The sequence below is a fragment of the Verticillium alfalfae genome, genomic scaffold, assembly GCF_000150825.1.
Source record: "Verticillium alfalfae VaMs.102 supercont1.12 genomic scaffold, whole genome shotgun sequence".
In the NCBI taxonomy this organism is placed as follows: Eukaryota; Fungi; Ascomycota; class Sordariomycetes; order Glomerellales; family Plectosphaerellaceae; genus Verticillium; species Verticillium alfalfae.
Window position 1 is genome coordinate 770448 of NW_003315027.1, and position 12325 is coordinate 782772.

Consider the following 12325-nt stretch of genomic DNA (forward strand, 5'->3'; position numbering starts at 1 on the left):
CTTGCCTCTTTGCTTATCAGGGACGTTTTTGACGAACGTGACACAGGCAGAGCAAAGTACTTAAGTTCACGATGTCAACCTTGGTGGCGTTGCGAGAGGATGACATCCTCATGCGACAAAGAGAGCACCGATATTTCCCAGTTGGCACGAAGACAATTGCGAGCCATCAGAGGAAAGACAAACCCCCGGGGTTTCATTTTACGCAATGGGCCCATTATGGCCGAACCCAACTCCACCGCTTAAACGGCCGTACCAATTTCGAGTGGTGAAAGAATTCAATGACCTCAACCGACTTGAAAACGATAAGAATGATAAGAACGTCATCACCCTAAATCACAAGTATATCAGCCCGACACCAACAATACACACAGATGCCACACCGGAAGACATCCTTACACGGCTCATCATGGAACATGGTGGCCCTATCAACTGCAAGCTTTTATACATAACGCGTCATGGCCAATCGAAGCACAATGTCGACGCCATGGAAGCGGGCGGGGACCAATACTCTGCCGTCTGCGCGCACTTTGCTCAGGATCGAGATCCAGCTCTCACAAATAGCGGCGAGCAAGATGCGGCAAAGGCAGGAGACCTGATATCCACCTCCAAGGCTGCCAAGTACGCTGTGCCTTCTGTGGTGTACTGTAGTACTTTAAAGAGGACGTTGCAGACCGCCGTGATTTGTGCGGCCAGATATGTTCCCGCGAATATGCCGTTGACGCTCTTCCCTCGTGATGGCCTCCGCGAGTTCATGGGCCCGGGACACCTCCATGTGTCGGACGGACGAGGCAACAAAAGTGACATACTCGAGACACTTTCGGAATTAAGAAAATTCAAGCAACTGTCTGTGGAGCTCGAGGACGACCTGCCAGGCGAAGATGATGCTTTCCGTACTGCGGAGACCTACATAAATGTCGACATTCGGATCGAACATGAACTTGCCAAAATCTTCGATGATACTACCAACAGGTCGTCTCGAGCGGTCCACATTGTCTCGCACAACAGGGCGATACAGTCCATTCTGCGTTGCTTGGGATACTCCACGAACCAAAGCAACTACCGCATCTTCGACTTTGACAACGCTGCGACGATCGCACTGCTCGTCAGTCGAACACCGCGAACCGAAAGGCAACAAGAGGACTTACAAGCATCTGATGAAGCCCTCCAGAGAGAAGAAAGTGCCCAAATAGATGAGTCATATTGCGCAGACATTAATTCTGGTTTTGACAAGATTCAAAAGGACTGCATGGAAGGGAGGTCGGACAAATGGCAGCCGTGGCTGAAGAAGCTCGAGGAGGAGCTGGTAAACGGCTCGTCAGGCGATGTTATTGAGTGGAGGCTTGAATTGTTGAAGAAGGCCATGTCAGGAGAGTTTAAGTACGGGGAATTCGCGATGCAGAAGGCAGTCGGAGCCTTTCAGTAGTCCTGGTGTCTTTCTAAGACTCGATCATGTCTGATGGCTAAGCATAGGACCATCAGGTTTTGAACTCCATGGGCGAAGCCAACTCTAAAAGACCTTTCAAAGTAACTTTGATCCCTTGCACATTTAATGAATGTGAAATGCCCGTCAAAAGAACAGCCGAGGGCGAGATTGGGCTTACAGCGTCTGTCTGAGCTGCCGTGGCTACCAAGTCATAGTCAACAATCTCAGTTTTATACAGATTAATACGCAAGAGCCTGTAAGCGAGGTGCTGAAGATAAGCTTGTTCAAGTTGATGTGCGGTTGCAATGTCAGAGATTCCTGTGATTCCAGCAAGCTTCCAACAGCCATCTGTAAGCCAGGTCGACAATGCTGTGAAGGCGAACTATGTTGATCTCATAGGTGGTCGCTGTCAAAGTGTCTATGAGCTCTCAGCACTCTACATGCCAAGACGTACGTCCAAGCAAGTGATTTGGGCCAGCGGTCTGTGTGGCATCACTAGCTAGCACGAGGTTTCGGGGTAGATGTTGTGCGCAAGAGAACTTCTGTGGAGCACATATCGATCTACAGGGCAGCAAGAAACCGTATCCATTGCGTTGAAGTGTTAAGGTGGGTTCGGGCATCGCTCGCTTTGCGTAACACCAACCATCGTCCAGAAGTTGCACTTTCGTGACCCTGCGATTGGATCGAAGTGATTTGTCTTTCTTTGATCGTTAGTGATGCCGGGTGGCTCACAATTGAGAATGACTGCACAGCTGAGATCAAGAACCCGAAGGCTCATCAACGTGGCCTCAAACTCAAACTCCCAACTCCTTGCTACTGGTGCATCCAGCAGCATCCCGTATACCGTGCCGTAACCAAACGACCGGAAGCCATGTTCATATTGGCATTGCTAAAGAAACGAAAGTCAAGCCTAAGGGCCTGTAGGTCCACTCTTGGGAACACTAGGCAGCTCGGCGGCAACTGCTTCGGCTTCCCTGGCTTCCTCCACTTCTGCTGTGTTAACTTTGGCATTGGGTTCCTCTGGAGGAAAGTATTTACTGAGAATGAATCATGTCAGTGGACCGGAATCCCCCTTCTGGGGACCACTTACGGGAGCGCCTTGTCGTAGGCATGGACGTCCTTCAACTCGAAGGTACAGAAGATAATTTTGCTCAGCTTAGTTCCATCGGGACCCTCAAGGAATCTTCGAGTGACCTCGACAGCCGTATGCGCAGCTTCTTGGCTGGGATAGCCGTAGACGCCGGTACTGACGGAGCTGAAGGCGATGCTGCGGCAACCGTTCTCCACTGCCAGGGCCAGGCTCGACTCGTAGCACCCTCGCAGGTGTTTCTCCGCCGCAGCTGGACCCTCAATGTTATAGATCGGACCGACGGTATGGATGACCTTCTTGCAGGGCAGCTCGTAAGCGTCGGTGATCTTGGCCTTGCCCGTATCACAGCCGTCAAGGGTGCGACATTCAGCTAAGAGCTGGGGGCCGGCGCCGCGGTGAATGGCGCCGTCGACACCGCCGCCGCCAAGTAGGGAACCGTTGGCGGCGTTGACGATGGCATCGACGGAAAGCTGAGTGATGTCGCCACGGATAGAGCCGACGATGCGGTTGTATGATTCATTGGCGGGGCGCAGGGGCTTCTTGGGCGCCTTCAGGCTGCCAAGCTTGTAGAGCAGGGCGACGGAGGGAATGTCGGAAGCCATGTTCGCAATCGAGCGCGCTTTCATGTGTGAGCTGGAGTTTTATCTTCGGTCGACTCAAGTTCGGTAGTTGGAGAAGGGAGGCTGCTGCAAAGATGCAGAAAAGCTGTCGCAACCGGGAAGGCAGCAGTCCTTCGAGGCTGGTATGACCATGACGAAATGCCAACCAGGGGAGCTTCAGCACTGGCTTTGGTGGGGGCGGGGCCATGATCCTTTAGGCGGCAAGGTGCTGTGAAGCACATCCTACCTCCCAAGGTCCTCGTTCAAGATTTGCGCCCCCCATCAATCGGGAGCAAGTTTGGAAAGCTTCCAAAAGAAAGGAAACCCCTTCTATCGAGATCACTCGCTCAACTCGAAGCTGCGGTACAAGTGGCTGGACGGCACTATGGGTCGACGAGCTCTAAACTGGCCTCTAGATCAGAGTTGGGCTTATCTAATCTTCAAGCCCAGTCCTTATCGCGACCCCTCGTCAATCAGCCTCAGTTATCGTGACTCAATTTGTGCCCCGCGCTTCGTTGAACCTGCCATTGTTCACCCAACATTGTGAACCCGAATTGAGCTTGGCGCAGACAGCGAAGCATACCGATACGACAATACACATACCCGTGACCAACTAGAAGATCAATCTGACTTCGACATCATCATGGCGGACGCTATCACCGAGTCGACGGCGAAGCTCCAGCTCGATGAGGAGACAGGCGAGATGGTCAGCAAGGGCGAGCTGAAGAAACGCCAGGCCAAGCGCGCAAAGAAGGCCGCCGCCGCGAAGGCAAAGGAAGCGAAAGCAGCTGTTGCCTCTGCGGCTGGCGTTGACAAGAAGGAAGCCCCCAAGCCTGCGAAAAAGGAGGAAGAGGCTGTCATCGACCCCGAGGCCATTTTCAAGCAGGGCTTCCTAGAGGAGGTCTACAAGGAGCGTCCCGTGAAGCCCGTCGTTACGCGATTCCCTCCTGAACCCAACGGCTTCCTCCATATTGGACACGCAAAGGCTATCGCGGTCAACTTTGGCTTTGCCAAGTACCACGGCGGACAATGGTCAGTGCTCTACAAAGTTCTCGACCGCGCACGACTAATCGGTGGTCTACAGTCTTTTGCGATACGACGATACGAACCCCGAGAAAGAGGAGGAAAAATACTTCACGGCTATCAAGGATATGGTCACTTGGCTTGGATTCACACCTGCCAAGATCACGCATTCGAGCGACTACTTCCAGCAGCTCTATGATCTTGCTGAGAAGATGATCAACCTCGAGAAGGCCTATGTCTGCTTCTGTCCCGATACTGAGATCAAGCTTCAGCGAGGTGGCGAGAAGGGATCCTCGCCGCGATACCGTTGCAAGCATGCCGAACAGACTGTAGAAGACAATTTGACCAAATTCAGAGGCATGCGCGACGGCCAATATCAGCCGAAGGAGGCCTTCCTCAGGATGAAGCAAGATATCACCGATAACAATGTGAGTCAACTGAAAGGTTTATCTACATGCTCTCATACTAATCTATGAAGCCTCAAATGTGGGATCTTGCGGCATACAGAATTCCCAAGGAGCAGGAGCATTTCAGGACTGGGAACCAATGGAAGATCTACCCAACGTAAGTGTCTCAGCTGCTGGCGAACCATGACGATTAACACTCTTAGGTACGATTTCACGCATTGCTTGGTCGATAGCATGGAAAACATTAGGTTTGTTTTCTCTGTCCATATCTTTAGCTCTTGGCTGATTCGATTAGCCACTCACTCTGCACACGCGAATTCTTGCTCTCGCGTCAAAGTTACGAGTGGCTCAACGCGGCGCTTGTCGAACACCAGCCTATGCAGCGCGAGTATGGTCGCCTCAACATTGCTGGTACCGTACTCAGCAAGCGGAAGATCCAGAAGCTTGTCGAGGAGAAGTTTGTTCGTAACTGGGACGACCCCAGGCTTTTCACCCTGGTTGCCGTCAAGAGGAGAGGTGTGCCGCCGGCGGCTATCCTGCAATTCGTGAACGAGCTTGGCGTCACTACGGCTGAAACGCTCATCCAGATCAAGCGCTTTGAGCAATCCATCCGCAAGTATCTTGAAGCTACCGGTAAGGATTCTTTATTTATTGGCCCTTGGAACCACCTACCTAACGACCCCAGTTCCACGTCTCATGATGGTCCTTGACCCCATTCCGGTCGTCATCGAGGATGCTACGGAGAGTATCGAGCTGGACCTGCCGTTCTCACCCAAAGACCCCAAGATGACCTCACACACCGTCAAGTTCACATCAACCATCTACATCGACCGCTCCGACTTCCGTGAAGTCGACAGCAAGGACTACTTCCGTCTCGCCCCCGGCAAAACGGTCGGTCTCATGAACGCGCCTCACCCCATCAAAGCGACGTCATTCACCAAGGACGAGGCTACCGGCAAGGTTACCGAGGTCCGTGCGGTGTTTGACAAGGAGGCCAAGAAGCCCAAGGCCTACATTACCTGGGTTGGCTCGGAGGGCTCAAGACGCGTAGAGGCCAGGGTACATAACTCGCTCTTCAAGAGTGACAAGCCCGAGGACGCCGAGGGCGGATTCCTGAATGACATCAACCCTGACAGCGAAGTCATCTACCCCGAGGCCATGATCGAGAGCGGTTTTGATGAGGTCAGACGGCGGGCGCCATGGCCCGAGGCTGCTGGCGAGAGCGAGTTGGGCAAGGGCGGACCTGAGAGCGTGCGATTCCAGGCGATGCGCATCGCCTACTTTGTGAGTGACCAGTGTTTTGGGCCGCTGCTGTCTTTTGAATGCACCTGCTAACTCGATGTAGGCCATGGACTCGGACTCCACAGACGACAAGATTGTTCTCAACAGGATTGTGTCGCTCAAGGAAGACGCCGGCAAGAACTAGACGAATTGATGGGCGGATCAAGAGCAGAATGTCGTTGATCAATGCATGCCATGGTAGACAAGAAATCAAGCATTAATTTCGAGCCGCCAATCCACACCGCTGTTGAGATGAGAAGCTGGTACTTCTCATGAACTCCTACAGGGCAACGAAGACATGGGGGCTTACGATGAAGCGGGGGAAACAGCACCGGAACGCACGAGTAGACGGACGCTCCTGCTCTGTACGTGCTCGGCCATATACCCCAGGCTGCATTGCGCTTGAACTGTCATCGCAGTTTGCTCCCCGTCAGCGGCCTTTCCCAAGCACTAGGGCTGTTGCATTTAGCATCGCGTCAGCGTTATCGAGATCATCATGCGGGATGAAACAAAATCATGCCAGCACTTAGGCTATACCCTCAAGTAACCTTCATCACCTTGCAATGCAACCTCGTACGATGCCAGCTTTATGGACTCGAATGCAGCAACATGTTTCTCCGCGCACGGCTGTTAAGATCGGAGACGTCCACGCGAACTTTCGGTGGCTCGACTTCTCTCGTAGGATTCCTGACGTTCACAGCATTGCTTGTACTATCCTGGTTTTCATCATGATATCAGTTCACCTTACTACGACGCTCGGCTGCCCTTTTGACCACCCGTCTCCGCTGCCGTCGAAATACCTCTTCAGAACAGACCCCGGCCAGGGACGTGAAGAGACTACAACGACCACGCTGGAGACGAGGTGTCGGGCTCTACAAAATGACGGCGCGGCCGGCCGGGCAGAACCCTCCGGGCAGAGGCTGAAAGCATATTGTGCTGCCACGGTGAGGATTCCGACAGCAACTTCATGTGGGCTGTGAGTGCAACTGTTGACTGCTGCAGCGCTATGCATATCTGTTGACCCGGCCAGAATGGGCCTACTATGACGAGGAGGTTTTTGACATGGGACATGATATGAATATGAGGCCTTTGGGGCCAACTTTGGGCATGGGCATAGCCTTTCGAGAGCGTGGCCAGTGAGGCCGATTACACCGGGTTTCGCATCACGGGATACCCTGTGTCAGGTAGCGGGCACAAACAAGAAAACAGATTTGTCAGTACACGACTTGGGACGGCCAGGGAAACAACGCGCCGTGTGTGACGGGGACCAGGTGAGATGGAGGGACGCCGGGTTCAACAGCGACACGTGGATTTTCAAAGTGCTTTGGAGCCCCCCACACGTAGGCTGTTCCAAGGTGAGGCCGGCATCTCGCATCGTGCACTTGCCGGAAGGAGGCCCAAGTGGTCCCTGGGACGATCAAATGGATCTGCGGCTGGGCCTTGGGTGAGGGAAGACTACAGGGTGTTCGTGACGCGCATGAACGGTGGCCGGGCCGACCCCGCGCAGGAAGGTGATGGCTGCTTCATGGAGGGAGAGATTGGAAATCGGATGGTTCGGCCTCGGCTCTGGTGGCCAGATTGAATGGCCTGGCAACACGCGAGGGTGGTCAGTTCGTGGTTCATCCATGCGTACCTAGGTACCTACGTAGGTAGGTGTGGTGCTGTGTGGTGTTGATGATGGGTCATCGTGAGGCAAAAACAACGGGTGGCAGGTACAGCGTTTACGTCAAAGGGCAAGGGCAAGCGCGCTGGGAGAAGGCGCCATGAGATCCTGACGAGGCAAGAGCGACCCAAACTGCGCTGAGGCGACCGTTAGGGGCATGCCTGTCGAGTCTTCGCCAATTCCTCACCCAGACCATCATCCATCCGTCTTCCTTCTGTCACATATTATCTCAACGTTCATCTACTGTGCCGACCTACAAATCGATACACAAAACGAGATCGATCACACATCATCCACGATGATGCTCGCCACAGTGGAAATCGACCCTACTACCTTGACATCCATCCCGACCGACAGCTAGTTGCAGAACGCCTGTCTGCCCGGACCACCTGATTCTCCCGCACGGCAAGCCAGGGTCTGCGACACGACTCCTGACAGCCCAGACAACCCTGAGGTGGTCTTACACACGCAGCCACCGCCTGGGGTTTCACGGAACCCCTGCTCAACCGCTCGCCGTGTTTGTTTCACCAACACCCCTGCAAGATCCCACCTCTGTTCGGCCATGTGCAGTCAATCGACCTCGCTGCTGGATCGCTCGACAGACAGCTCTTCCGCCTTGTAACACCCACCCCCTCTCCTTGTGGCGATGGGCCTTCCCCTTGCTGCGATGAACCCTCTCCCTGCGGCGATGGGCTTTCTCCTTGCGGTGATGGGCACCTCCTCCGAGTCGACCCCTGGTCCAAAGGGGTAGGACGTCCAGCTGGGAACGGCAGCAGCACGGTTGTTGCTAGGCTTCCCTTTCCATGGATAGTGGCACGGACAATGCGCCAGTGCTCGAGCGTTGACAAACATGGCATCATCACGGACTGACTTCTGCTTGTTGTTTTCCTTTTGCGCGCCTGTGCTTGCTTGTCCTCTGCTTTTGTCTTCCATTTTGACTCTCCTCCCATGCCTCACGTTTCCGTGACTTGCTTCGACCTACCCACGACGAACCGGTTCTTGACCAACCTCGACAGCGACTTCCCATCACCGACCAACTTGCATCCAGTATTCTCACCAACAAAGTGTGATACTCTCAAAAACCGCCGACTGCCTATTCATCGCCTCTCCTACCAACTCTTCTCCAACCAGCATTTACTGCCATGACGATTGCTAGGTAACACGTGCTGCGCGGCTACGACGTCGCCTCTCGCCAATCTCCTCCAACATGGCCACAGCGAGAGCCATGGCCAATGTGCCGCGGGGAGGCCAACGCCTGACCCTGACCGGTCTCGATACCTATCACCAATACATAGTACAGGAGAGCCGGTTGAAGCCAGATCCTCTGCGCATACAACGCCCAAAAGCTCGACTTTCCGGCGCTGACAGAGTTGAGCGGCCATATACAGCACGCTTCGGCTCCTTCAGCACACCACATCCAACGGGACACACTCCATCGTCTAGCCAAGAAAGTAACATAAAGCGACCATCCTCTGCAAAGGCTGACTCGCCAACCATTTCGACTTCCGACTTCGCCCCCGTCTCCGACCAGACGACCCAAGGCACTCCCATCAACTCACGCGCAAGACGGGTTCGACTCGCTTCGCCCGCCTCGCGTCGTGGCCTGCTCGAGACGCCCAGTACAGACCCAGCACCAAGCGAACCCCTAGTGGACGTCAACCTGCCGTGGCGACCGCCATATCTCAAACGAAGGGTTCTCTTGTCGTTTGCGCTTCTCTTGGCCGGCTTGATTGCCGTCATTAAGGCCCTTTTTAGTCATCTCATCCCTTAATACAGGCGTAGGGCTCCCACGCGACTACTTTGTTACGCATGTCAGTATGCTCCGCCTGCCGTCGTCACCCTCGTCGCGGCCATCTGGACGCGGGTTGAGTACCAGGCCAAGGCAAGTGCGCCCTGGATTCGCCTGTCCCGTGGGCCGAGCGACGTCCGGACATTGACGCTGGACTACACATCGATGGTGGCACCTCAGGCCATATTCAGGGCAGTTCGGAACCGGGACTGGCTCGTTGTTGCTATTACACTGGCCGGCCTGGTCTTCAAGCTCCTGATCGTCTTCTCAGTTGCGCTTGTGACACCTGTACGGACCAATGTAGAAGACCATCTTGCGAGCATTGCGGCCAACGTGCCTTTGTTGACAACGTGTCCGGTTACAAAACCCCAGCTCGATTCCGCTTTTCACAATGCTGGGGTTGCAAACGACCGACCTCACTTTCCCAGACGGCACGTCGAGAGACTTCGCTTTTCAGTCATTCGATGCCAACCTGCCAGCCACTGCCGAGCTTCGGGCGACGGTTGAGGGCTTCCAAGGACGCCTCGATTGCGAGCCGGCTCAAACAACTCTCAGCAGCGTTCAGCTGCTGCAAGGATCGACGACACGACTTGACGTCACGGTTGCGGCACCATCCTGCAGGACAACACAGAGCATCATGAACAACCTTCTCTCGAGCAATGCCTCAGCGCTGACACCCCGGGTGTTCATGGCTTTCCAAGGGGGTGACTGCGGCAGCACACAGGCAAACGACGACCAGCGGTTTGTCATCATGGTGGGCACCGTTACCATAGATCCGGCGTCGTTCCCTCGCAATCCCAACGCAAGGGATGTTCCCCTGCGAGGCGCCCTGCCGCAGTCGGCTGCGGTGATCTGTCGACCTACATATGATCTTGGGCCGGTGGAGGTGGTGAAAAATGGGACAGATTTGCTTTCAATCAGACGACTCAACAGCACGCAACCTCGGACTCTCAATACCATTCATCCGTGGGACTTTGCCCGGGCACAATTCGAATTATACGACGAAGCAACACTGAACGGCTCTGTTCGTGCCACCGACAAATACTACGACAACCCCGACCAAGTCGTCATTGATTCGGATGGCATCATCGACGTCATGATGGCCATGGAGGTCAAGGCGAATGGGGTGCCGCAGCTAGGAAATTTTCTGGACACTGCAACCCTTGATCGTCTAGCATCTGCATACTGGACGCAGTTTTCGGCACTCCTCGCGAGGAATGAGATTATGGCCGGGGCTAGGCAGCAAACTGTCGGCAGAGCAGTGCTCGTAGGGGAGCGACTGCTGGTTCGTACTGTGCCCACACACCTCATGGCCGCCCTTTTTGGCGTCATTGTCCTTGTGTGCCTGCTGGCCGTCGACATGGTACCCAGACTCGGATTTCTGCCCCGAGATCCCAGCACAATTCTGGACATGGCGACTTTACTGGCACACAGCCGACCGCTGCTGCAGTGCCTACGAGGAACCGGCGCCGCTGATGAGACCACCATTCACGATCGACTTGAAGGGTCGACCTACCGCCTCGGCGTGGAGCCTTATGAGAAGACGACGAGCACCAGCTCTGGGTATTTCAAGATCTTGGGCGGGTTTCCTCCACCACTGGATGCACCGCTGTACTTTCAGCACACCGGGCAATGGAAACGGCCCTTGTCATTACAGCTTTGGACAAGAGGAGCTGTGATTGCCGTGCTTGGCGGCATGATCGCGAGCTTGGAAGTGGCCTTGCGAGCATCTCGTCGTAACCAGGGCATCGCAGGCGTCAGCGACATCGATTACCTGCATTTCCTGTGGACGTCAGGTCCCGCCCTGCTGCTGCTGGGCCTCGCTCTTTACCACAGCGCTGCCGACTTTGCCACTCGAAGCCTGGCGCCATTTGCAAAGCTCAGGGGCGGCGGTGAGCTGAGTACTACCGTGGGTCTTGACTTTCTCAACAAATCGAAGCCTCGCGTCATCTGGTCTGCGCTGCGAACCGGCAACCCTTCTGTGCTCATCACGAGCATCACGGCTTTCTTCGCTACGCTGGTCGTCATCTTTTCTGGTGCCCTCTTCACACCGGTGCCAATGTGGGACGCTCGGAATGTTGTCCTCCAGAGTGCAGACTTTTTTGCCAACACGACTGTCCTTCCTGCAGGGCTTGACCCTGACTCTTTGCCACCCGCCGATAGTGACGCGGTGCTGTCATCCCTGATTCTGAACGCTAATGCCTCGTTTCCTGCCTTCACGTTCAACGACTTGAACTTTCCGGCAATGCAGCTGCAGGGTGCGTTACCCAACGATTACCGCGAGCTTCAGGACATTGCTATCGAAGCAACCATTCCAGCACTTCGGCCTAACCTGCAGTGCCGTCTGTACCCGCAGTCCGAGATATCGACCAACATGACAATCGACAACCTCTTCATCAACGTCGACGCGGAGCCTTGCCGGGTGGGCAACTCTGGACAGCAAACAAGCAACGCCCAGTTCCCGGCGATTCCAGGGGCTTCCGGTCCGACGGCCCTCTTTGGTCGAGCTACGTCCCGTCGAGACAACCGTGCGCAATGCTCTGACTTTCTTTACATCTGGGGGCAACTCGATAACCCCAGCTCGCCATCATCGACTGTGTCGTCTGTATCCGCCATGGGATGCAACGAAACGCTCGAGACAGTGGCTGTGTTGACGACGCTGCGTGGTCCATCGCTTCGGATCGATCCGACGATACCACCGCGTGTCACAGGCGCGACGGCTACACCAAATGCTGTGGCGCTACCGGTGTTGCAGTACAGTCGCCTCGCTAATCTGACCGCTACGGGGGGTAATCTGCTTGATCCTTTTTTCTCTGCCCTGACCTCGTCAGACGTTGCAGTTCCGGCGGCAGCCCTGAGTGACACAGGTCTCGATACAGCCGGCCGCGTAGCAGACGCCGTTGTCGCGCAGCACAAGATGATCCGGGCACAAAACCTCAACCTCAATATCCGACGCTCGCTCTCTGCGCAAGGGAACTTTCCTTTTGGGGGAACGGCGTCACCCATTGGCACGGGGCGGTGATGCTACAGCGGTACAGCCTCGGGTCGTG

The 12325-nt window shown here is 55.0% G+C and overlaps 5 protein-coding genes across 5 annotated transcripts; 3 read left to right on the forward strand and 2 right to left on the reverse strand.

The window, feature by feature from the left end:
• Positions 1-406: 406 nt before the first annotated feature.
• On the forward strand, positions 407-1423 carry VDBG_08467 (hypothetical protein; the record flags this gene model as incomplete). Its single annotated transcript, XM_003001376.1, has 1 exon — positions 407-1423. One exon carries the CDS (start codon positions 407-409, stop codon positions 1421-1423), a length of 1017 nt encoding a protein of 338 aa, XP_003001422.1.
• A 910-nt stretch (positions 1424-2333) lies between these two features.
• On the reverse strand, positions 2334-3115 carry VDBG_08468 (MACRO domain-containing protein; the record flags this gene model as incomplete). The annotated part of the gene is made up of 2 exons (XM_003001377.1): positions 2334-2460; positions 2514-3115. The coding sequence occupies 2 exons, from the start codon at positions 3113-3115 to the stop codon at positions 2334-2336; spliced, it is 729 nt and encodes a 242-aa protein (XP_003001423.1).
• Positions 3116-3755: 640 nt separating this feature from the next.
• VDBG_08469 (glutaminyl-tRNA synthetase) lies at positions 3756-5968 on the forward strand (the record flags this gene model as incomplete). The annotated part of the gene is made up of 7 exons (XM_003001378.1): positions 3756-4144; positions 4197-4563; positions 4614-4699; positions 4746-4790; positions 4838-5175; positions 5228-5826; positions 5888-5968. The coding sequence occupies 7 exons, from the start codon at positions 3756-3758 to the stop codon at positions 5966-5968; spliced, it is 1905 nt and encodes a 634-aa protein (XP_003001424.1).
• Positions 5969-8056: 2088 nt separating this feature from the next.
• On the reverse strand, positions 8057-8419 carry VDBG_08470 (predicted protein; the record flags this gene model as incomplete). Its single annotated transcript, XM_003001379.1, has 1 exon — positions 8057-8419. One exon carries the CDS (start codon positions 8417-8419, stop codon positions 8057-8059), a length of 363 nt encoding a protein of 120 aa, XP_003001425.1.
• A 1247-nt stretch (positions 8420-9666) lies between these two features.
• VDBG_08471 (conserved hypothetical protein) lies at positions 9667-12297 on the forward strand (the record flags this gene model as incomplete). The annotated part of the gene is made up of 1 exon (XM_003001380.1): positions 9667-12297. The coding sequence occupies one exon, from the start codon at positions 9667-9669 to the stop codon at positions 12295-12297; it is 2631 nt and encodes an 876-aa protein (XP_003001426.1).
• Positions 12298-12325: the final 28 nt, after the last annotated feature.